The sequence below is a fragment of the Balaenoptera musculus genome, chromosome 3 (assembly GCF_009873245.2).
Source record: "Balaenoptera musculus isolate JJ_BM4_2016_0621 chromosome 3, mBalMus1.pri.v3, whole genome shotgun sequence".
NCBI lineage: Eukaryota > Metazoa > Chordata > Mammalia > Artiodactyla > Balaenopteridae > Balaenoptera > Balaenoptera musculus.
This window is the reverse complement of record NC_045787.1, coordinates 52,263,999-52,289,258: the sequence shown is the minus strand read 5'-3', so window position 1 is coordinate 52,289,258 and position 25,260 is coordinate 52,263,999. Positions and strand designations below refer to the sequence as shown.

Genomic DNA, 25,260 nt, shown 5'->3' with positions numbered 1-25,260 from the left:
TCCGAACCAAGGAGACTTTTGCTACCTACCTGGTGTTCTCGCTCTTATTATGTTACAGATCCTAACTTACAGGTGGGCTGTGGTCCAAATGCTCTTCTCATTTGAATGTCTGGTCCCTAGAAGGTTCTTTCTCACAGGAACCGTGAAATAGATGGTGGTTTGGTTCCCAGGCCAGCTCTCAAAAGCCTATTCACCGGGGATAGCAACTGAGATAGCACATTTACAAAAACTAGTGGAAGAAGGAAAGCATCCCGGCACACTCACCACTGGGAACGCAATAAGCTGCCTTAGTGAGCAGTAGTTTCTGTTGAGGCTGGGGGTACTGCAAAGATTACACCAGCAACAGAGAGGGGGCAAAATCATTAAATGCAGATAGACAACAGGGAAGCTGGCAGTGTAATGACTTAGGCCTTCTTCTCAAGGTCCAAAGGGTGACACCCATGCAGGGCTTGATCTTCTGAAATCTGCATTGGCAGACAAGAGAGTTGAGCTCTTGTACTCAGGCGTTGCATTTATAAGGCCTGGATTAAGCTGAATAACCCATTTTAGGCTAGAGATAGTAGCTTATAGTTATATAAAATTCTGATTGGATACCAAAGTGAAAATTAATTAACATCCAATGAGAATTAATTAGCCCTTAGGTTGAGGGCATATTAGTGGAACAGAGTAGAAACTTGGGGACCAACTCTTTACCTCTGTACCCCCCGGAAAAGCAGGAAAGACAAAGGAATAGTGAAGGAAAGCCATAAACTTTCACTGCAAATGCTCTGTCAGTCTTAGGGGATTTTTTCGTGTAATACTACACAGGAGCCTAAGTTTTCCCAGATGTTCTTGGTTAAGGACACAAGACGGGGGCTAGGGTAAGGGGAGTGAGGCACTTGATTTGGGTGCAAAATTTAAGGGGGAACCAAAAAACTCAGTAATCAGGCAAAAAAGTTACTTTTAAAACTTTAAATTAATGCAAAAAAAAATCCATGATAAATACGAAAAGTTTTTAAACATAGCCAGGACCCACAACGGCACCATGCGGAACCATATTAGAGCCTGAGGCAAAAGGAAAATCACTAGTAGCCGTCCTGCCTTTGTTTAAAATTTTGGTATTTTTGTTCATTGTGGACATTTTACATTAGTTTTGATATCTTAATGTTGCATTAAAATACTATTGTTCTTTGTTACTGAGTTTTTGGTGCCCCCTTAAATTTGGTGCCCACGGTGGGTGCCTCACTCACCACACCCTGTCCCTGCCTTGAGGACCGGGAAGAAGTGGGGCTTCCCAGCTAACCCAGGCCGCAGTTTACTGAAGGCCTATTAGCAGGCACATGACCTCAGTTTTACTCCAAAATGTCCCATCTCCTTCCCCTTTAGTTTCTGGAAACAGGAAGAAGTATTCAAGATTTTACACCTTGTTCCCTCATCCTCATCTAACTCCCAACTCCTGGGCTCAAAGGCATCCTTCCTTCAAAGCCAAGAGAGGTGGCAGAGATGAATGGGTACCAAAGCCCTCTGAGCGCTAGGCAGCCTGGGCCTGGTGAGAGAGGGCAAGCAGAGCACACTCTACTAATGAAATGAAACATCACACAATTAACTGCTTTAATTATCTTGAATACCAGCATTTGGGAAAACAGGTGGCTGGGAAGGGAGTTTTCTTCGGTTTTCCTGAGGGAGCGTTAGTAAGGCAGTCATTTAAGGATGTGGGTTAGAGGGAGAAAGAAAGTGCCTGGAAATATGAGGACATCGTGACACACCCCTTCAGCCACCTTCGTTCCTTCCCTAGGCCTAGGATGGTAGGGCATCACTCTGAGAAGGCCAGTGCGAGCCACTGCTGGGTTGTTATTGGCCCTGAGTCTAGCAGTGACCAAGGCCTTTTCCCCTTGAGTTTTGGGCTCAGGAGGGACCTAACGCAGAAGTGGGCGCAGCTGCCTTGGCCTGTGCTGAGCGGGTACTCTTCTAGGAAGCTTCCTAACTGCTGCTACAGGAAAGGCCCCTCATTCTAGGGACCCTTCTGAAGGCAGGCAGCCAACCCTCCCAAGTCAGAGAGCACACTTCCCTCTGACTCGATGCCACCCATGTGGCCCACTCTCATGGTGCAGAAAGCACTCACCTTTGGGAACTCAGGCAGGAATGTAGCAGGACACACAGTTATTTCGTTTTGTAGATTTTGTTCATTTGCTTGTAGCAAATTCGATGATCAGCTCTGGAAACTTTGGGAGATATTCCTGGTGGTGACCTGAAGATGCCAAAACCATGCTCACTGGTCCCTCCTTCCCTTTTCTTTTTCTCTTTCCTTTTACTTTCTTTGCTGTTTCTTCCCTTCCTTCATTCCTTAACTCTTTCTCTCCCTCTTTACTTCCCTCCTTTCTTCCTTCCTTCAATCCTATCAGAGAGTATGGAAGTCCACACTCTTAAGGGAATCCAGTCTGGGACTTCCCTGGTGGCGCATTGGTTAAGAATCCGCCTGCCAATGCAGGGGACATGGGTTCGAGCCCTGGTCTGGGAAGATCCCACATGCCACGGAGCAACTAAGCCTGCGAGCCACAACTACTGAAGCCCGTGCACTTAGAGCCCGTGCTCCCCAAGAGAAGCCACCACAATGAGAAGCCCGCGCACCGCAATGAAGAGTAGCCCCTGCTCGCTGCAACTAGATAAAGTCCACATGCAGCATAAGTAAATAAATAAATTTATTTATTTATTAAAAAAAAAATCCAGTCTGATAGCACCAACCCACTGAGTTCCCTGTGCATTCTAACAAACTTAAGCTCCTTTCTGCCTTAAGGATTTAAGCTGCAGATAGGAAATACTAATTGCTGACCTACCACTCCCTAGCCACACTGTCCTCCATAATATTTAATGTGTAACTTGGAAAAACAAAAACTTCCTGTAGAGCATCTTTGATGCGGATTGCATTGCACTAAAGACCGTAGGGACCCAAGCCCTAGCAATATGTAATTGCCCATCTTGCTTTCACGTATCAGGCCCCTTCCATGCGATGCCATGTGCTACTCCATAACTGAGCACTGGTCTATCTATAGGGCTTTGTGACAGCTCCTGTTTTAAGCAACAGTCAATTCACCCTACAAAGTCAGAAAGGGAGTTTTTGATGGCTGCTGTCACTTTTATTGCTTTATCCTGGTTACTGGGATAGACTCTGCAGACATGGTGTGTTCATTGGTTTTATGTATCGCATGTTGTGGCTGCTATGACAAGCTACTCCTATAAAAACGTGTTATTATTGCATATTGTAGCTCAGTGAGCTGACCCTGCATTTCAAAGTGTACTGAAGCAAATAGCGTTGAAGTCCATAAAAGCCGACTTGGCCTTCATCACAGGGGGCTCTCCACGTGAGCTGCAACTCCCACAGTCTGGGAGCACGTTTTACATTTCCCCTGTGCCAGCAGCCATCACTGTTAACTGAACGCAGCACAGACCCAGACACAGCCGTTAGCTATGTATCTATGTAAAATTTCAGGGCAGGAAACTGTCATTTTATTTCTACCCATCTAATTCCCCAGTAAGTGCCGCTTACAATTTTGAAGTTTACAAAAGCATGAAATAAATGACTATAATGTGTTCATATATTAGTATAGGAGGCAAGAGGGGTGGCTGACGTTGCTTTCTATCTGCCCTGAATGTTAAAGAGAAAATTAACTTGAATTACAGCAAGAGAGGAAGCAGTTAGTTCTACGCAAGTCACGACGGGGTGGTCCTGCGTGTTGAGTTTGAATCAGTTGCCCGATACATCAAGAGCTAGGATGCCTGGTGTGGCAGGAGTTAGTCTGAAGGCTGCAGAGGAATCAGCAGTCCAGTGTTTCTCCCAGAGCTCCCGGATACTGCTTTATCAGCAGAATCATCTGGGGAATTCTTTACCAAACAGATTCCTGTGCCCCACTTCTGGATACTGGGATTCTGTTAGACTAGGGTTGGCCTTGGACTCCCAGCCAAATGATCTCATGTAAAATCCTTCCCTTCTCTTAACTTTATCAAACAGTAACAGAAACCTGTGTTAGGCTCCATGAGTCAAATGAGCTGAAAAACTACGTCGTATCTTGTAAGAGGAAATTTCCGAACAAAATGGGAAAAAAGTGTTAAGGAGCCTTCCAAGCCAAGGGTGAGACATCTGGGCAAGCAGCTCATTAGTCTCTTCTGCCACCACTGCCAGGCCACAAGCCTCTGCTCCGCAACTACCCTGCTCTCCCACCTACCCCCATTCCATCCCAGCTGTTGACAATTTGAAATCACTTATGGAATACTGTGGGTCTTGAAAAAGGAAAGGACTAATCTATTATTCTTAAATTTGGTTTTTAAAAGCCATTATTGCTCATGAAAGATTAAACAGTGAACTGCATTGAACATTCAACTCTCACCACCCCTCCCCCCATCTTTAGATAATATTCTCTAAACATTTGGCTGTTCGAGACATGGTACTAGATACTGCAAAGGTAAGTAGAGGACAGGGGTCACCTGAGCATTCATCTGTCTTCCCCTTCTCCATTTATGTCGGTTCATGGGCTTTCTAAACAGCTTGGGAGACCTTTTTCTCTTTCTCCTGTCTTTGGAAACAACCTAAATATCCAACAAGAGATAAATGATTAAAGACATTCTACGTTCTTGGGTGGGATAACAACATAAACATGCTGATACTACTAGGAATTAAAGAAAAACAAGTTAAAATGAGATAAAGTTTTATATCAGTCTGGCAAAAAGAGGAAGCTGGATAACAGTGTAGGTGGGATGTGGGGTTATAGGAACTGCAGTGCACTGCTTATGGGTGTAGACTGGTGCAGCTATTCTAGGACCGTGAGGCAAAAATTCATCAAATTAAATATGTGACCCACCAATCCCGAGCTGGGTGTGTATCACAAAATTTCACAATTCCACAACAATATGCAGTACAGCGTTATTGATGGAGGGGGAAGTTCAAAGCAATTTGAGAGCTCATCACTAGGAAAATGGGCAGGTAAAACGTATAAGATGCACACCATGGGGTATCATACAGTAGCCAGAAGCGCTGGATTAGATACAGCTGCAGCAATGTAGTTGAATCTTAAGCATATAGTGTTGGAGGAGGTCACAGAGAGGACATGATCGCCAGTTGAACCAAAAGCTGGACCCGGGCAATTGTAGTCCTCATCTCCTCCCCTGGCCCTGTAAATCATGTGTGGTGTTCCCACAGTGGGAGCCATTTTCAAGGATGCGGCCTTGAGAGAGCAAGGTGTTGCTGAGACCATCTGCACGGTATACACAACTGAACCCCGGTAAGGTTTCTATATCAACTTTTAAGATCCTGGCAGGTGGGTGCGGAGATCTCCTCGTCTTGTGGCAGCCCAAGATAAACCTCATATGTAAGTTCCCTTGCTTATTAAACCTGCCACCTACCACTCTGGAGTGACTGCCTCTTTCTTCGGTCTCTCCTTGTCCTCTATGTATGAGAGTCATTTTGTGAACCAACAGATAGAGCTTGATGGAAAAAAAAAAAACCCAAATGACATATTAGCATGATTTTTATCAATTAAAAATACATGTATACAGAACAATGATACCTATGTTTTTTAAGAACACAAAACCAAACCATTAACAAAGTTGCCTGTGGGGTAGGAGAGGCGGCTGGATGGGAGTGTAGGGATAAGTTACATGAACCTTGGCGCCAAGGTTGATGAGCCAAGAACTGAAGAGTAGGATGACCTCAAACATCTGCATCTGAGCTTCTCTACTTGTGCACGTGGGCGTGGGAGAAAATAATGCGGCACGTCCTTAACATGAAATGCCATGCGGCCATTATAAATAATATTGCAGAAGTATATTTATAGACATTGAAATATATTTTTGATTTCATACTAAGCAAAAGAGGTTACCAAACATCATGCCCACTATTATTTCTTTTTTTTGGTAACATAAAAATCCATATACATTGAAGAATGAAAGTGGCTGGGGAATTGCAGTGATTCAAACTTTTTCTTTTGCTTTTCTGTATTTTTAATTTGCCTTCAATTGATCATGTATTGTGCAATAAAGAAAAAAATCAGAATTTTTCTTTTGAAAGATTTTTTTGTTTTCACAAAGGCACAAGAATAAGGAGGTAGTGAGAATTTACAGGTAGTACTGAGACAGGAGCAGCCTTTTCCTAAGGCTTTGTGATTTCAAATGCAAATGCTCAAGCCCAAGCTTCCTGGGTTGCTCTTTCCTTTTCCTTGAGGACAGAGGGGGCCATAGTTGTTCTAAGGATCTCCACTTGAAAGCGGCAATAGGCTGAGGAGCTAGGATTCGCATTACTGGGTAGCACTGAACTGATGGGAGTGGGAGGCCGTCCACAGGAACTACCCTCTGTCCCGACAAAGGACTGCCTCCAGCCGAGGAAAGTCACTTCAGCCCAGTACTGTTTCACACAGCATATGTAGGCCAAAGGGACAGAACTTTCAGGCAAAAGATTTTTATTTAGACAGGTTAGGGCTGGAGGATATGGAGACGCCAGCTGACATACGAAGGCTCGGTAGCTGCAACATGCTTGCTTTAGGCCTTGTAAATAGCTTCATCCTTCACCTCCAGGTTCTGACAGCCCTCTCCGGGCAGTGCTTCAGTGAAACAGCAGATGACTTTGTTAGAGTCTGTCAGCTTTACAATATTAAGAGACTTTCTGTAAAGCTGCGTGGAGCAATTCCTAGTAACCATATGCAACAGATCTTCCTTTTCCACACATCTGAACAGATCTGATGTTCAGTCCGTCTCGGTAGCAGATTCTCTTTTATTGCCTGCATCCAAGTATTGGGCTTGACAGTCCCACCGGCAGCCTGTGATAAGAGACAGTGACCTTGTCTTTTGGATTCCCAGGAATCCAGGCGATGCTGCTGCATGTTTTTTATGACGAATGGTGCTAATGCTTCCAGCACAGGGTCTGAGGTGTCTGAACTGCCACACACCTCAGGCCCTGAACCTGGGCCAAGTGACTGACGTTTAGTATACAGAAAGTAATAAAACCAAGGTTCAACAAAGCTGTGGGGCTTCCCTGGTGGTGCAGTGGCTGAGAATCTGCCTGCTAATGCAGGGGACACGGGTTCGAGGCCTGGTCTGGGAAGATCCCACATGCCGCGGAGCGACTGGGCCCGTGAGCCACAATTACTGAGCCTGCGCGTCTGGAGCCTGTGCTCCGCAACAAGAGAGGCCGCGATAGTGAGCGGCCCGCGCACCGTGATGAGGAGTGGCCCCCGCTCGCCGCAACTAGAGAAAGCCCTCGCACAGAAACGAAGACCCAACACAGCCAAAAATAAATAAATAAATAAATAAAAATGTGCATTCCCTTAAAAAAAAAAAAAAAACAAAGCTGTGGTCATTTCCAGCTTTCCTAGATATATGAGACGCATACAATACGAACTGGGGTAGGAGGTAGGAAGAAAGAGGAATAACACAAAATGATGACTTTGTGGAAAGTGTTAAAAACATACAGGTAGGAAGGAAATTAAACTGAGTGAACTGCCCTACCACTGAATTCCTTAATGTCTGGCCTATATTGAAGTAAGCAAATTTCCGCAGTTAACAGAGCTACACTTTTTCATGTAACATTTGTGTTGTGAACCAAAAATCTAGATGGGAAATTGCCTACTGATTAATTAGTAATTAATTAGGACTAATAAAGGAGCCCTATTACAGAGAACGATTAGCTTGCTTGGCTCATGGTTTCCCGCCAATCATCAGGTTTGTAATTTTGCACCATATGATTTTTTTGCACATAAACTTAGAAAATGAGATGGCTTAGATCATTCACAGAGGGCCCTGGGTCTTGAATTCAATTGCATGATACCTGGTAATGTTTAGAAAGGTCAAGAGCTTTAGAACCAGAAAAATCCACGCTCTAATCCAAGCTTTCTTTACAGGGTATATGTTAAATAAGTCACATAGCCTGTCTGGGCCTATTTGCTCATCAGTAAAATGGGGATGCCACCACCATCTGGTCTGAGGCTTGTGCTGGGGCTCAAATAAGACGGCAGATAAAAAGCATCTTGCCCAGTACTAAGGGTACACATATAGTAGGCAGACAATAAACGTTAGGTTGCTTCCTTCCTTCCTGATGGTCTTAATGCTTTTTAATTATGAGGGAGGAGACAGGATGGGAGGAAGAGAAAGATGAGAACACAACGGTAATTGATGGAGCAAGGTTTGGGGAGAATTGAAGTAGGTGGAGTCATGGAGAAAGGACACTTCTTCCTGAGACACTAGGGAAGATGGTGAGCATGATGTGAAAGTTGGTAAGTTCTGCAGGAAAGGAAGACGGTTGGTAGAAAACAGAGGAAGGAGTTAAAGGAAGACTTAATCTCAAAGAATGGAACATGTTCGTGTGGGTTAAAAAAAATTAGCAAACCATTCCACTCACCAAAAGGAATCTGCAGAAAACCATCCTTTCCATAAGAGAGAGTTACATTCAGTAATGTTTTAGAGATGCTATGTATGTGTGTATATGGGAAAAAACTTAATAGTCATGATCTTTTCATGCTAAATTTTTATTTCAATGTTATGCAACTGCATAAGTATAAATATTTGTTCAATATACAACAATTATGACATCCATAGGGAATTTCTTAGAGAAAATAAGACTGCAAACACTTTATTGCACAGATCCTAACAAACTTTTAAGCTGGTAAATCTACAGCTGGGAATACTACCGAGGAGCACATCTTACAATCACAGGAGACCGACCAAATAGAACACAGGAGAATTCCTACCAGCTGACTGGAGAGGTTTACAACAACAAACAGGTATTACATGAATGCAACCTTAGGTACTCTGTAGCCATCCAAAATGCAAAAACGTATTTGGCAAAAATGATAATACACTATACAAAATATACATGAAAAAATATCATTTGTAAACAAGCAGCTAGTTGTGCTTTAAAGGAAAGTGGACAGTTAAAAAGCAAAGGCTGTAAACCATAAACTACCTCCCCGATAGGCCTGTCTAGATGTCTGGGTGCAGAAGGATCAGGTTATGACAACCACCAAATGCACGTATGAATTATAAATGTTGAGACCATTTTTGAAACCCATTCAAGATCTTTCAACATATTTGTTTCTTCTACAATTCACAACATAGTGATGGGGAATGGCTAAAACCTCATGGGAAAAAAATTCGGAGCAAGGAGGAGACTTTTTTCTTTTTTCTTTTGCCGTTGCCAACTCATTTTACAATGAAGGACAACCGAGCAGTTTAAGTTACGCCTTTGTTTTTGGAGCGGAGTTTACAGCCTCACTGAATGATTTATAATTCACAGGGCTGTAAGATGAAGCTGTGCTTAGGTGAACAATTTTATAGCCTGAAGATACTAAGACATCCCCGAGGGGGGTTGGGTGCTGGATTAGTATTTCTTGGTGATTTTTTTTTTTTTTTTTTCTCTTACAAAACAAAAAATCCTGCTACGGATCCCAAGCATCTTATAAATACTTATCTGTGTGTATTTTCTCTTAGTGCCTTAGTACTTATGTCAGCCAAGTGCTGTCTTACAATATAAAACAATCCACCAGGAAGGAAAACTGCAACAAAAAACAAACAGAAAGACCCCCTCAGCACTAAAATGATTGGACAAATTCTACATATTCCATGGTATACAAAATTTAAATAAGGCTTAGCAAAAGTAAAAAGGACAGTCACATTCAAGCACCAAATAGCTCCAACAAGTCTTTTTGTTACAAAAATGCTGCTCTTTATCAATACAGTGTGTTTTTTTTTGCATACAAATAAAGAGATCATGTTATGAAATGTATGGAGCTACTTGATGCATCAGAAATGAATGTGAAACCCAGGAACTTGCTAAAAACAGCAAGCTTCATCTACAACATAAGGCCCCAGCTATGTATTAAAATGTATCTGATGTCCTGATTATTCCTTAAAATATATGCTATGATGCCAAAATCCACAACCCCACCCCGTCCCCTGACTTTTCCTCAAAAAAGCAAACTTAAAACCTCTTCCAATGCCTGATGCTTATTACTCAACCTAAGTACTAGCAGATTTGTGTGCGGCCAGCAACTTTCCTTTATGTTCAACAGCAGGGCTGGTGCAGAACTACTATAAAATGTGTGCTTCTTAGACTAGTGGCTCATAGCATAAAGGCCCGAGTTTAAGAGCATGAAAAGGAGAAGCGAGAGAACAGAAAGGGAAAGCAAAAGAACGGAAATAAAGTCGACATGTGTCTATAGCCCCCGCTCTACCTATGGTGAGGAGTCGACATACACACCCACACACAAGGACAACCGGCCTTTCAGACAGCTGGGCCCAGCATCAAAGGCTATTAGGATGCCCGTGAAATGAAAACGGCTAGCTCCATCTGTTGTGGCCATTTCTGATGGAGGAGGATTCCAAATGCAGTGATTCGAGCAGTTCTTTAGATCTGGAAGTATAGGTAGCCAGATACAGTACTATCAAAATCACCGGTTAAAAATACACATGAAAGCTTACAATCTATAGTGTATTTTGGGCTTTCTTTCACCTTCAACTCGACTTAGAATGTTTTAACGTAGAAAAATGTAGCCTTGAAATATTCTTTTCAACCACAGACCAAAACACGTGGGTGGATGTGTATATACACGAATATGGGTGTATCTATACTTTTACATATACCCAGGTTTAACCATTTTGCTTCATTACTGCATTATGATCAATGGTAGAGCAAAAATCTTATTAAAAAAAAAAAAGTTGTAGTAAATGACGCCATCAGCAGCAAAGTATCGACTCTATATCCCAAACCAAACACATTGCTAGGTATTTACAGAGAAAATCTCTTTCCTCAACAACCCTCAACCTCAACCAAAAAGATTTTTTGTTTTTTTATTTTTATTTTTTTGTACAAACACTATCTGGTAACAGTTTACCGGTTCCAATTGGGAAGGCATTTGGAAGAAGGTCCCTTCTTTTCCTGTCTCTTCTCTCCCCCTTCTTCGGTGAGGCTCCAGGCTCTGCCTGGGGGGGTTCCCACAGTGCTGGTTTCCAAGGTAGTCAAGATGCAGTTACACACGCAGGCTGGGTCCCCCAGTCCCGCCGGGGGCCTGCCCCATCACAAGGCCTTTTTGTGTGGGCTGCCGCGCAAACTCTCTTTCCCCCGCCTCTGTCGCACCCCGGAGTCCTTCTCAGAAGGAAGGGCGATGGGGCGCTCCGTGCTGGGAGCGGGGAACGGCTTGGTCACCTCTCGGCACACATTCTGCTTCCTAGTCTGAGCTGGCTGGGCGGGGGCTGGCTCTTTCCCTTTGGTTTCTCCCGCGGTGGCTGTTCCTGAGAGGGCCCTGTCCCGGTGGCTGGCGCCCTCCCCCACGCCTGGGTTGGGGTGATAGGACTCCAGAGTGATGGCTGAGCTGCGGAAGGATGGCAAGGAGTCGCTCTTTGTCATTTGGGTTCTGCCATCCCCCCCAGGCAGGGGCTTCCGGGGGTCCCTGCCGCTGGAGGCTGGGGGCTCAGCCGTGGCCCTGCCGGCCTTGGCAGAGAAGATGTCGCTGCAGGTTGTAGAAGTCTCTGGAGCTACTGACCTGGCCTCGGGAAAGCCAGAGGAGTAGCTCAGAGACTTCTCGGGGAGGGCGGCGCAGCGGAAAGAGCTCTGCGCCGTGGCCGAGGGCGACCGTTTCATGCCGCTGGGCTCGTCCGCCTCCGTCAGTGGCTTCTGGGAGCCGGGCCCTTTCCCCTCGGCCTCCGGCCAGCCCTTCCCGGCTGCTGCTGCCGGCCTCTCCGTGCCCTTGGGCCCAGCCTCACGTTGCGCCGGGGAAAGGCTGGCCCCCGGCTTCCCGCTGCCCACAGGGGAGTAAAGTGCTTCGGTGCGTTTCTTGCCTTCAGACGTCCCGGCGTCAGCGCGGGCAGCCAGCGGACTCAGGCTCCTGTCTGTCTGTTTGCACAGAGGGGGATAATCTTTCACAGTGGATGGTTTGGGGGCCTTTGGAGATGGGTTTTGCCTTTCCCCGACAGCGGGAAGTTTCTGGTCCACCGACTCACTGACCCCTGGGGGTCCTTGCCGCGGTGGATGTGCGGGCTTCTCCAGCGCCTCTGGGGGATGCCCACTGCTGGTGGGTCTCAGCTTGGTGTCTAGAGGACCCCATTCCGTGTGTAGGGGGACCGAGGGCCCACTTGCTCCCTGGCCAATCACATCGCGGGCTGTGTTCTGGGGCCCTGGGAGGGCAGGGAACCCCTCTGACACACCCTTACTGCTGCCCTTCCCCTCTTTGCCGGGGGGCTGAGCACCAGGCTGTTTGCCCACTGCAGCCTCAACGCTCAGCTTCTGGGAGGAGAGGGGCCGGTCTGGGTGCTTAGACTTTGGAGGGTCTGTGTCGGGGCCAGACCTGGGCTTGCGGCTGCTGCTTTCACAGAGCACAGCAGCGGGCTTGGGAGGGTCCTGGAGGCCCAGGCTTGAGTCTGTAGCGCAGGGCTTGCTCCCAGGCAGAGAGCCAGCAGGGTAGCTTTGTTGAATGTAATGCTGCTGAGCGGCCAGGCCAGGGAGCTCTTTGGTGGTGGGCAGGGGCTGAGAGCTACTGGTGAGATGCTTCTGCAGGGGCTGTTCTTTCCTTTCTGGTTCCTTGGGACCATCTTTCTGCACAGATCGGACACTGGAGAGCTTTTCACTCTTCCCACTCTCTGTCCCGCGTGGCTCCAGAGACCACCTGGCAGGAGCGGATGCCGGCTTAGATTCCGGGCCACTCCTTCCCTTGCCCAGCTCCCTCTCACAAGGAGCCGCTGCAGAGTGCAAAGAGGGCTCTTCTCTGGCCAGTGGCCTCACCTCATCTCGGCCGTCTTTGGGGTTTGCTCTCCCACAAGGCCCGCATGCTTTCTCCAAGGCCTGGGTCTGGGTGGAGACATCTGGGCGGGTCCTCCCCACAGCGGGGAGGGTTTTGGAGTTGTCACTGGTTTTAGCAGCTTCTAGTGGATACAGCTCCTTGGAGGGGTCTCTGCGGATGTCGGCCCTCAAAGCCAACCGCTCACTTCTGGCTGTGGAAGGGACCCTTTCGGACGACTCCCTCCCGCTCGGCTTCTCCCTCAAGGGGGCACCTTCAGGTGGGAGCGGGCTGTGCAATCTAGACGGCTCAGCACCTTGGAGGCTCTGCCCCAGGAGGGGAAGGAGCCTAACGTCGGGGCTGTGGTCTTGCTGTTGGCTGGGGCTGCCCTCTCCCCGCTGGGGGTGGCTTTCCGCAATGGTCGCCGGGGTCCTGGCTGCGTGGGAAATCTTCCTGTCCAGCTTCAGCTCTGCGTCAGGCAGGGGTGCCGCCGGTGAGCCCTGCAGACCCCGGCTGGGTGGTGGGAACCGAGGCTCGAGCAGGTAGGATTTGTTCACCTTGAAGCTGGCAGGGGAGGACTCCCTCTGACCCGCAGTTTCACCCTTCCTCCCCACGCTGCCGGCGGGAGCCTGTGGCACCGGGGGCCCTACATCACTGCCTGGGCTGGGGCTCTGGGCAGGCTCTGGTGAAGGCAGCTCCGTCTTGGAGGCCTGCGGTCCAGACAGAAGAGCAATGTCCAAAGTGCCCTCAATGGGCTTCAGGCATGACACAGACCTCCCTTCCAGCTTATACTCGGAGGGGCTCTTCCGGACAGGCGACTCTGGAGCAGCCAAGCCCGGCTTCTCCGCTCCGCTGTCCACCCGGCCAGAAAGGGCCTTGAGAGGGACAAAGGAGACGGTGCTGAGCTGAGCCACGTGGCCGCTGATGAATGGCGCGCGGCTCTCGGAGGCCGGCTGGGCCTCCTGCTGCCCTCCGGCCGGTCGGCCCGCGTTCCCCGGCAGGCCCTCCTGGGCACCGGGTGTCATCTTGGGCTTGAGCACAGGGCAGAGGCCATCATCTTTGTCTTCAAGGGACATCTTCTTTCGGAGGTAATCGATGTTGGCCAGCTTGCTGTCTAACTTCTCACACCGGGGACCCTCCTTGGCCTGCGGGGCCTTCTCTGTGTAGTCGCCCTTCCCGGAGGTGGCCCTGTGGGTGGCGTGACAGAGGCCGTCTTGGAGGGTGCTGTGAGCCGAGGCGCGTTTGAGGTCACCGGTGCCCTGGCTGTGGTCCCCGGGAGCTGCCGCCCCCTCCGAGGTGACGGCCTCGCTGGCCCGCACACTGGCGTGCTTGTGGAGAGCATCTTTCAGCAGGCTGCCCAGGGCCTGGGCCTCCTGCACGGCTGCTTTGTTTTCAAAATGATTTGACCTTTCCGAAGCCTTTGGATAGATTTTCTTCTCTCTCTCTTCTAGCCTAAAAGCAGAGAGGTTTTCCACATCATTGCCAAGTCCATGGGGTTTCTGGCGGGATTCCTGTTTCTCCGGGAGCCCGTCGGGTTTCTTCACCACCACCTTGGCCTTCAGCTTCTCTCGGTCCAGCTCGTCCACAGACTCCTGTCGGCCCAGCTTCCGGGACACAGGGCGTTTCAGGCAGCCTTGCTCCACGGGCCTGGCCCGGCTGAGGGCAGGCGCGTCGCACACGTTCTCCTCCAGGCTCTGCAAGGTCACCTCCCGCTGGGACTGCTCCCGCTGCACCTCCTCCTGGGTGACCTCCAGGCTGTGCTTGCGGGAGCACAGGTGCTTCTTGTCACTGCCGTAGGAGGGAGAGAGCTTCTCCTCCGACTGCACGCGCTTGAGCAGCGGGGACCGCGGGGGCTCTGCGCTCTTGGGCCTCACGATGTGTCTGACGATGGTCGGGGGGGAGTGCATTTTGCTGGGAAAGGCTTGAGAGATCTTGGAGTTGCCAAGTGAATGTCCCAGCAGAGGGGACGGTGACCGCTGAGGGGAGGGGGGCTGTGGAGTTGGAGAGGGCGTCCGGGCCAGCGGGGAGAGGGGGATGCTGCCCGCTGACTTACGTCTTCCTGACCGGTATCGCTGCCCGCTGAGTTTGGGGGCCAGACCGTGGAGAGTGCTGGGCCGGATGTGTCCTGACCCCGCCGGGGAGTTGGGGGCACTAGAGCTTGGGGAGCTGCTCTGCGAGGAGTTAGTACCTGTGGGTGGAAAACGGGATGCTGTGAGCAACGGCCACTTTCCCTTTTCTTTCCACGCTTCCAGACCTAGCTGTTTTAGATAAGGTCAGGTAAAGGTCAGCAAATTGTCTCAGCATCTACGTCTAGTGAATAAATGCTTTTCAGATAAACCTCCCCACACCAAGGGTTAACCCCGTACTTCCCGTCTTTTTTTAATGGACCGAACAAGCTGTATCTTCTGACCTTCCTATAAATCCTGTTCTCTGTCAATTACATCCTCAACCTTCTTTCCTTAAGTGGGAATAAGCCTCTCTTCCAGGATCTCAGATGGTGACCCCTCAACTCTTGAGAGGCAAGGAGACTCACTCACCGGATGGGAAGTCAGGGGTGGAGCGGTAGCTGGGAGTAGGAGATCGGGGAGACAAGCTGTGAGTGGGGGACCCCGGGAGGCTCTCCCCTGATGACAGGGATCTGTTCAAGCAGGAGAAACTTCGGCTGGTGTGGAGTAAAGGAGAAGGCTGCTTGGCTAGCTTTTTGAAAAGGGATCTTCTCCTAGAGTGAAAACAGGAGAAAACTGATCAGATTCTACATTCAGAACCACTCCTCCTACCCCATAGCACCAGTGCATTCAGTACACGCCTCTGTGCCGGAGACGGTGATAGGATGATGGCAGATCCTTTTCAAGAGAAGGATCCCACTTTTATATTCAGAACTTTTTTATGACTTAGAAAGGAAGAGCTTTTGATAATACACAATGGAAGCTCTCTTCTCTTAATTTCAAGCACTTTAAGAAGAGTTGTGAAAATAGGAAAAATATATAATAAATATACATTCATTTATTTATATGTCAGGTTTTTGAGGACACTGTTTTTTGCCTGAAAGCTTCTGAGTACATAGCCCCAAACACACTGACACAATTTAATTAATTAAGAGATAATAAAAAGTAAATCCCTGGAAGAAAAATCATCATCTTGGATACAGAATTCTTTGATGGTGATACACTGGGTGGAGGCTTTATCTCTGAGGGGCTGTTTTGCTGTGCTTATTCCATTGTGAGCTCTTGAATATTCCTAATGACTGTGCAGGCTGTACATTTACATAGAAAAACCGAGCAAGGTGAAATGAAGCTTATCACATCAGCAGGGCAGGAGACATCACGCTGCAGCACAAGCAAATGTGTAGTTAGTGTCCAACGAGCACATCTGAAAGCTAAAAGCACAGCTTCAGGTGGCTTCGAAGTGCAGGTGGCTGTACACAGTCCCTTCACCCCCAGGTAGTTTACACTCTGCTACCCCTTGAAGCAAGTGTGTTCTATATGACCTAAACCACAATTAAAATATAAAGCTCACATGAAAAAAAAAAGGAGGATCTCAGAATGTGTATGTGTGTGTGTGTGTGTGTGTGTGTGTGTGTGTGTGTAATTTTAATCACAGTAATACATGTACTTGGGTTAAAAAGTCAAATAGTTTGTAATGAAAAATAGCAACTCCCTGCTCTGCCTTTTTCCCAATCCCCTAGAGAAACCACTTTCTAGTCTTTTAGCTGTTTCTTCTCCTATTTGTCTGCATATTGTTATGAAATGTGCTTACGCTGTTTTTTTAGTTTTTCGATTTTAGAAATTATCCGTTGATTTCCTACCACAAAAAATGAGAATTAAGCTCTTATACAACCGTTTCCACCTTCTAATCGAAAACACTTCCCTGTTTCTGTTCCTCCTAGTATAGCTAAGCCAAAATAGAAAGAAAAGGCTGGTGTTTTCTTTATTTTACATGATAAATACTGTTCACAGCTTGGCCATAATTCTATTTTCCTTCCTTGTATAACTTTGTCTTTCCTGGAGTCAATAATCATTCCTTTTTCATTTGCTTATTTTTCTTCTCTATCATCAAAAGTCCTCATAATGTGATCCAACACACCAAATCCAAGTGGGTATAAAGTAGGGCTGCTGTGGCATCGTGCAGGGAGCACATCTAGACAACTGCCTGGCAAGAAATGTCCTCACCAGAAACACACACACACACCTTGCCAGTGCCTGCACGGGGCACAAAATGGTACTCACGGTACCTCTCACAGTGCAAACGTGTAGCCAAGTTAGGCTTTCAGTCAGTAAAACAAAGCCTTTTTATTTCTAGGCTTATTTGGATGCTTTAAAGATCTAGTTATCTTCAAATATCTGGCATTAAAAAATAGCAACTGTTTGTTTCTAGATAATGTAAAGGACATTATTAAATAGAGATATAATGCTAAAAACTGCCTGAAGTTTCAGTTCCTCAAATCCAACTCAACTGAAATGAAGTCTAGAGGCTTAAGAAAAGGCAAAGGGCTTTTCATGGTTCTCACACATGAGAAGAAGCAATATAAATTCTTCTACAGTGTAACTACGTTAAGTCTTTTCACTATGAAAAATAATGCTGTTATGAAGGAATATAAACTCTAATGTATAAATACATGTGAACCACGGGGCAACATTTCTCACAGAGAAATAGATCCTTCTCATATGCAAGCATTTAAATTAAGTAAGGAGTAAATTTCCCTCAGTGTGGGAATGCACCAAACCCATGAAGGGGACGGCTCTAACTCACCTTTCTAGACTTTCCTTCTTCTTACATTTCTTGCTCCGCCTCACCATCCGGCTCTTATAGCTGTTTCTCCTGGCTGGTCCCGTTTTGATTGATGTGTTTTCAAATGGGGTGGTCGTGATCGACACCTTATTTCCACTCTGTAAAACATGACGTGGTATTAAAGCGAAATGCTGTGATGAAACAAGACCAGAACAGAGATAGGAGAGCCAAAGACAAAGAAAGATCCATAAGGACGGACATACAAAAGGCTTCCATGTGTCAATGACCCTTCAAGCAGTGAAGTCCTGACAAACTCGGTGGAAAAAAACTGTGAGGTTTCCTTAAGAGGGTGGGATCTGGAACTCCACAGAGCTGAGTTCAAATCTGAGCCTGTGACCTGAGCACTTGCTTTCCATCTAACAGGAGAGTCACACCTATCTCATAGGGCTCGTCTGAAGATCAAGGCGATAGAGTCTGTAAAGCCTTTAGCACTGAGGGTGACACATGGAAAGGACTATATAAATAACAGTTATCCTCATCCATACGTATTAAGTATAAAGATGCCCAGGGGCTCTCTAGAAATCATAAAAAAAATCATAAAGCAGCAAAACTGAATGAGACTTCTATTTTAAATTATTTTTAAAGGTTCCTTTTCTACCACCAGAAAACCTGTCAGCATGCAGAGCTGGGAAGTTTATGCCAGCAGGTATGAAACAGCCTCTGTTTTGCCAGGTGAGGTCATTCCTGGTGGGTTTCTGTGCCCTTCCACTTGAACCTGGGACAGGGGCCGGCTGGGCAGGCCCTGGGGGTGGATTTGAGAGCAAGGTCAGAGGGCAGGCTGAGGTGTACCCTGGGCAAGCGGGCAGGACCCACCCCCTTCACTCCCGTATCAATGACCTCTTCTTGAATTTCTTAATAACCAGGAGACAAACATGTCCTTTCGGAGTCACAGATGGCCCGGATTACCTTAAAAAGACAAGAAGCATATGGAGAAGGGCCTTTTAAAAGGCCTATGCCTGGAAGATGCCTAGCAACTCAGCTCTAAGTGGTGTTAAGAGATGGGGAGTTGAGTATGATGGGGGCCGGGGACTGAAAAAACAGAGATTGTTTTAATATCAACATCCACCTCGCCTCCCAACTTGGGAAATAATACGTGCCATTATAAGAAGAAAAGAGTAAAGCATATATATATAAAAAAAAAATCATTGAGGGGCCTACCGCCCAGCTAACATCAGTAACATTTCTGTATATTTCCTGCTGGTCTCTTATCAGGCATGCATAAAGTATGTATATATAGAGACACACTTGATAAATAATTTAAATCTTAATTAAATATCTCATATTTAGTTTTATGTTTTTTGTTCACATTTCCTAACTTTGAAAAACTTGCCCTTCGTCATTGAATATTCCTTAAGAACGTGATTTTTACTGGCTATTTAAAAATATTCCATGAGATGGGTGAATCATAATTTAACTATTTCCCTACAGCTATTGTTTTCTATTTTGCAATTCTTGTAAGGGTTGAAATAAATACCTTTACCTCTAAATCGCTGTCCGAGCCTCTGACATTTCCCTTAGATTACCTAATTAGACCCAATACATGTAGCAAAGGGTCTAGGTGGACTTCTTAGCGACTGTTGGTGCCTGGTGATACACTGATTTCCAGAAGGGTTATGTCACCTCATGCTCTTGCCAGCAGCGCACAAGCAGCAGCCTTAGAACGGGCTTGTCAGAACTGAGTATTAACATTAAACAGATTACCAATTTTACAGGAAAAAGTTATATCAAGTTTTAATCTTTGTTCTTTGGCTATTAACAAAGCTGGACTTTGACTCATTTATTTTCGATCATTTCTATTTCTTTAGAGAACGATTTGTTCATGTCTTACATCCAACTTTGTATCAGAAAGTCTTAGTATTATTGATTGTAGAGTTCTTTATATATTTAAGAACATATAATACCATACTTAATGTCAAATTGTAAACAAATATTTTAGGGAAATTAGATTTGAACTTGAACAAGAGAAAAAATTTTTCTTCATTCTCAAAGAATAAATTACGTGTTTTATATGCAAATGCCAAAACTTTAAAAATAAACCTTAACCTGATAGTAGAGACTGACATTCAATTTATTCTTTAAACTGAAAATTCAACTTTTAAGTATGAAAGGCCTACCATTGAAGGTTGTTTGGTATGGGATTTTCTCTTTACAAATTGAGTGAGGCCAGGCTAACTGAGTGAGGCCAGGCTAAAGTTTTAGTTTTTCCTGCATGTCTTAGGGGAAGGAAAGGGGCAACAAACATTATGGGAGTTCATCTTTCATTGAAGTTCCTTCCGTCCTTTTCTACATCATATACAGAGTGGACACAGAGCCACAATGATCACTGGGGCTGCTAGAGCCCATGAGCCATCTAAGCTTGAATCCACTTCCACCCCTTCTAGCACAATTCAGCACTGACTTTTATATCTTTACCTGTAAGAGGCTCACAATGCCACTGAGCATTTTAAAAGCACATTGTGAATATTAAAGCACTTTTCACGTATATTCTCTTACTTTATTTTCACAACCAAGTCATGAGGGTTTTTTGGTTTTTTTTTTAAACCCTATGAGGTAGGAAGGGATTATTATTCTTCGACTAGAGGTAAGGAAAACAGATTCAGAGATACTGAGATTCTTTTTTCCCAAGGTCACAGAGCCCAGTGGGAGAGCCCAAACCTGGCTCTCCCGCCCCTCACCGCACACTGCCCACTCCTCATGGGCAGGGCACGCCCTGATCCCTTCCACCTCTTGCTCCCAGCAGAGTGCACAGCTTGTACTTAATGAGTGGTGGTGAGGGAACGAGGCACTGGATCCGTATAAGGAATGATCAATGTATCAGATTGTCAAGAAAAATTTTTAAAAATATAATCAACATTATATGAAAAAAATATAATATAAATGCTGAACATTCCTCACCAGAAAAGTTATGACCAGGGTTTGCTGAATCAGAGCACGTCATTAAGTTCTGTACAAAAGTCCCTTTCCACTACAAAACCAAACCCAGTTTTCTGTTTTTGTTCCTACATATGGCTGTTCCAGACGACAGTTCACTTGACTTATGGAAATACACAAAGAGATAACTCCCCTAAGGGGAAATACAGACACAAAAAATGCAGAGTGCAAACATCTGGTGGGAAACGTTAATGATTACAAAAATGGTAAGTAAATGACTGAAAAATATTATAATTTTATGGAGAATAGGTGAGAATTGTGAAGCCTGCCATCTGGTGGATCCATCGGCTATAGCAAGTGCTGCCAGAACTCGGCACACTGTGTTTTACTGGGTCCACTGACCTCAACAAATTCTTTTGAAGAAGAAGCAGTCTCTTATTAGGGAAATTCTGCGGCACTGTTTTAAAAAATAACAACAACGAAATGGGGCCAGAAGACTGTTAAATGTTCTATTAGTTAAGTTTTACTTTAAACTACTTGTGTGATTAGTGCACGGTGGGAGGGAAATTATTTTAAGCTGGCTGAACTGAATACAAAAGCAGAAGTCAGGCTATCCAGTCTCTTCACTCAGTCTGACTCCACATTAGCTTATCAGCTGGCCTTGGGTACTTCACTGAGCTAGACTGTTTTTACATTTCTTTCTCTGCAAGACGCACATGGGGAACAGCACTCTTCCTGCATACGTGCGTCCTTGCCCTGACTCAACCCTCCATGATCCAGCTCCAGCCATCCTGCACACTTCATCCCAGGTGCTATGAACTCAGGCTCCAGCCACACTGGTTTACTCATGCACCTCAAGCACTCTGAGCTTCCTGTCCTTGTGGTTTTAAGCATCTTCTTTATTTTGCCTAGAAGGGCCTGCGCTCCCTTCCCATACGCTAAATGTCCACCCATCCTTCACAGCCCTGCACAGAAAACCCCCAACTCTTCACCCCTGCCCACCCTGGCGGAAAGCTCTCTCTCCTTTAGAACTTGGGCCATATTTACAGTTTGTTCCTTTTGTCTGACACTCTGATTATAGCCTAGTGTTGCCACTGTTTCCCCTGTGAACGCTGGACTGTAAGTTACTGGCAATCAGAAGGCTTCATGTACAGAGCACAGTGGTGTGCTGGTTGAAAGCACAGGCTCTGGAGCTGCATTGCCGAGATGCAAATCCTCGTCTGCTCTTTCCTAGCAGATAACCTTGGCTGCTTTGCTAACTTCTCCCTGCTTTAATTTCTTTATCTGTAAAATGGGGACATCTATATTTATAGCACCTATGCACAAGGTATGAGGATTACCTGAGTTTATTCATGTAAAGGCTCTCGATTACCTATTATTCATATGTGTCATTTGTTGTGTGACTCTTCGGTACCTCGCACACTTTTGCACATTTTGGGGGCCCAGCTAATATGTGAAGATGGTAATAATGATGCTATTTGATGGTCCCCATTTTAGTTTCCAGAGGTTCTCCAGAGTTCAGGGAAAGGAAATTTTGAGGCAGGGGCTGGTGATATTTTAGGGCTTCTCTTACAATTGGGGATTTAAACTAACGCTGTCCTAAGAAAGCAACCTGGTTGAACAGAGAGTTTTCTGGATTAGGGAGGCTACACTGGGCAGGTAATTATGTGAGCAGGGGATATGACTGGGTCCATGTGGCCTCCACCCCTCACTACAGTGGCTGGAGAGAGATTTCAGTGCTTTGACAAAGTTCTTTTTTAACAAGCTACTTGCAAGCTGGATGGAGGTGATGAACTCCTTGTGGCAGGAGAGGTTTAAGGCGACGCCGAAGGAGCACATTTACAGGGATTCACAGAGCTCTGGGGAACTGAACCGGATGACCGTGACTTTCTATTTCCTTGTGCGTGTAAGTCAGTGCTTCCATAGCAGGCTCATTTTGAAGTTGTGAGGGTAAGTGAGACCAAAGCTGCAGCCATGAAACACGCGATACGCTGATTAGGTTCACAATCCGAAAGATAAATAAGTATTGCACATGTATCTCTAAATATACATACAGCCCTACGGAATGGCTCTTCCACCTTTTTCTAAGGATGCCGTGAGATTTTGTGAAGTAGTTTGCAAGTATAAAACATCGTGTAAAAAGCATCTGAGAATACCAAAATATAGCTGCTACCCCGATGGTCCGCCAGTGACGAAGCCATCAGGGAGCCCAATAGTATAGTATGCATTTGTGAGAAAGTTGACTAGAGTTAGGGGAACCACCTGTAGGTATGGAGGATAGCAAAGCCCGGCCTCAACTCCAGTGGGGCCTAAGGCCAAGACCAAAGTTTCATTAATGCTGTGAACTGATCAACGGCAATAACTTTCCTACAATCTGCCACTTCACAATGGACCTTTGAATATGCATGCTATTACTCTTCCTGGAACCTAGGCCACACACTGAATCATTTGAAGAATACACTTGTGTTGGCTGGGGGATGAGAGAAGGAAGAAGAAAAGTCATTTAACTGCACTTACTTTTCAAAGGCTTTGTACACCCACCTACCTGCACTACCTTCCAAATCCTAATTTTCTTTCAAGTTCCAGTTCAGTGTCACTTCTCTGTGATGGCTCTCCTCGTTCACAGAATCTTCTCTCCAAAAGTACGGGATTCCTCCCCCTGCTATGGCCCTGGCTAATCAAGTTGAACTTTATCTGCTTGCATACCTCTTCTATATCTCCCATAGTCCTCGAGGGCAAGGACCATACCTGAATTCCTATGTTGCCAACATCTACCATGGTACCTGCCTCAGAGCGAGTGCTCTAGAAACAGTCTGAATGTACCTTGTTTAAATGACACATATGTGTTTATATTGTGCCTCTCAATAGGCTGCAGGTGATCTGAGGTCATGGCTCACGCCTCTCTGATAGCCCCTTATAGCCCAGCCCCTCCCAGTGCTCACACAGCCAGAGGCCATCCGTAAACATCTGTTGACTTGTAAGATAATCCTACAATTAAAGACTGTATGTTTGATCACAGATAGTCTTCTTTCCTTGAAAAAACTTAAAATCAAACTCAAATTTATCTTTGTTTTAACCAGATCCATATCTGGAGCTATAACTTTATATTCTGTAGTCAGCAGGTGGCAGAGCAAATAACCCAAAAGAAATGAGAGGATCAGTATAGACTGTCTCTCTCTATCATACTCATGCTTCTTGTGATCTTCGTACTCCATTGGCTTGAATCAGCTTACATTCCAAGTAGAAACTGATCTACATTCAAATTCATTTGTACGTATGAATGGGAAAAGGCCTAATGGTCGCTAGAATCCCTTCTTCCATTACCACCTATTTCTATCATTTATAGTGTATGTGATATATTCACAGTTCTACCTTTCAAAAGAAAACCCAAGTCTCAGACTCAACCTTCAGATCTGACCTCACAGTTTAATACTACTTTGTCTTCTGCTATATAGAATAAAATTTACTGAAGAAAATCACCTTTAGGATGGACGATTTCCAAACAGATTTTACTATGTGTAGTATATAAACAAAGAGAACTCTATTTGTAATTTCGGATAAGAAGCAAAATTAAATTAAGAAGTGACTGTGCAGATATACGAACGTGTATGTCATGATATAAAACCAAAAAATTCATGTTATTTTTGCCTTTACATTAAACAGACTACTGAATATTCTCTCAGCGACGAGACTGAGTGTGTACGGATGTGCCATAGAAGTGCCATGTGTCAAGAAGTGCCATGTGTCAAGATGTGCCATGTGTCAAGAAGAACCCTAGACCTTGAGTAAAGAACTCTTGGTACTAGTTCTTTCTGGCTACCTCCTTCATCTGGATGGCCGTGACATCAAAAAGATAGTACCTTTAGCAGGAGCTCTATAACTTCTGTGTGGACGAGTCCATGCACTGGCTCTCCATTGACGTGTGTGATCAGATCCCCAGCCTTCAGTCCTGCCTGGCAAGCTGGACTTCCTTCTTCTACGTTCTAAAGTCCAAGAGGAGAGTATATATTAGTAAGCAAACAAATGACAACCCTGACACCTACTGTTTCTTGTGGCTCAGTGTTCTGAGTTAATCAGCACATGATCCTGAGCTCCTAAGAGGAAGCCAGTAAGACATGGTTTGCTATTCTTTTTCTGTCATCATCCTAAAATAGGGTAATTCCTATGGTTCCTTAAACAATTTCCAGTGATCTGAGAAAGTACTTAAAAAAAAAAAAAAAAAAAAGGAAGACCAGGGAAAAAAAACTAAGAAAAGAAGAATGAAAGAGGATAAAAACAGGACTATCTTTGACTATTTCTACCAGCTTGGTATGCAGAGTGGATAATCAGATACGAAGGCTAACAGAATTACGAGAAAGAATTAACTTTTGCTAAATTCAATCCCACCACATAGATAAAGGGCAAGAGTATGAAACAGGTCCCAAATGCCAGCTTAACAGAAAAAATCATTTGCTGTTAACTACGCCTCAGCTGACATATTTATTTTCCAGTTTGGCTGGGAGCAAAAACTAACCAGAAAGAGAGACTGTCGGTCTTACCCAAACGATATGATGCACTGTGTAAATGTCGCTGTCTCCCACATACACCCGGATGGCTCGGATGGTGAAACCATAGTTCTTCCCTGAACTGTGGATCACGACAGGCTGGTGCAGATTGGCAGAAGCGCCTGAGGAATCTCGGCTGGGAGAGGAATCCCTCGAGGAAGAAGGGTCCGAGGACAGAGAATGCGGAGACATTGGGCTTCCCAGTGGAGAAACAGCAAACATATCTGCAACAAAGAAGCCAGTCATCACAGCTCATTCTGGTCCCACAACCTGCTCGCAGGTAGCCCTCACTAGGTAGCCCTGCTGGGATTGGGAGCACAGTCACAAAA

At 45.7% G+C, this 25,260-nt stretch overlaps 1 protein-coding gene across 1 annotated transcript in view; it reads right to left on the bottom strand.

The window, feature by feature from the left end:
* Positions 1-9,129: 9,129 nt before the first annotated feature.
* The window catches only part of MAST4 (microtubule associated serine/threonine kinase family member 4), a 568,903-nt gene continuing 552,772 nt past the window's right edge, over positions 9,130-25,260 (bottom strand). Inside the window, 5 exon segments of the mRNA XM_036848868.1 lie at positions 9,130-14,916; positions 15,266-15,447; positions 17,478-17,614; positions 24,248-24,370; positions 24,926-25,155. Coding sequence (XP_036704763.1) covers positions 11,033-14,916; positions 15,266-15,447; positions 17,478-17,614; positions 24,248-24,370; positions 24,926-25,155 — 4,556 coding nt within the window. The 3' untranslated portion in view covers positions 9,130-11,032.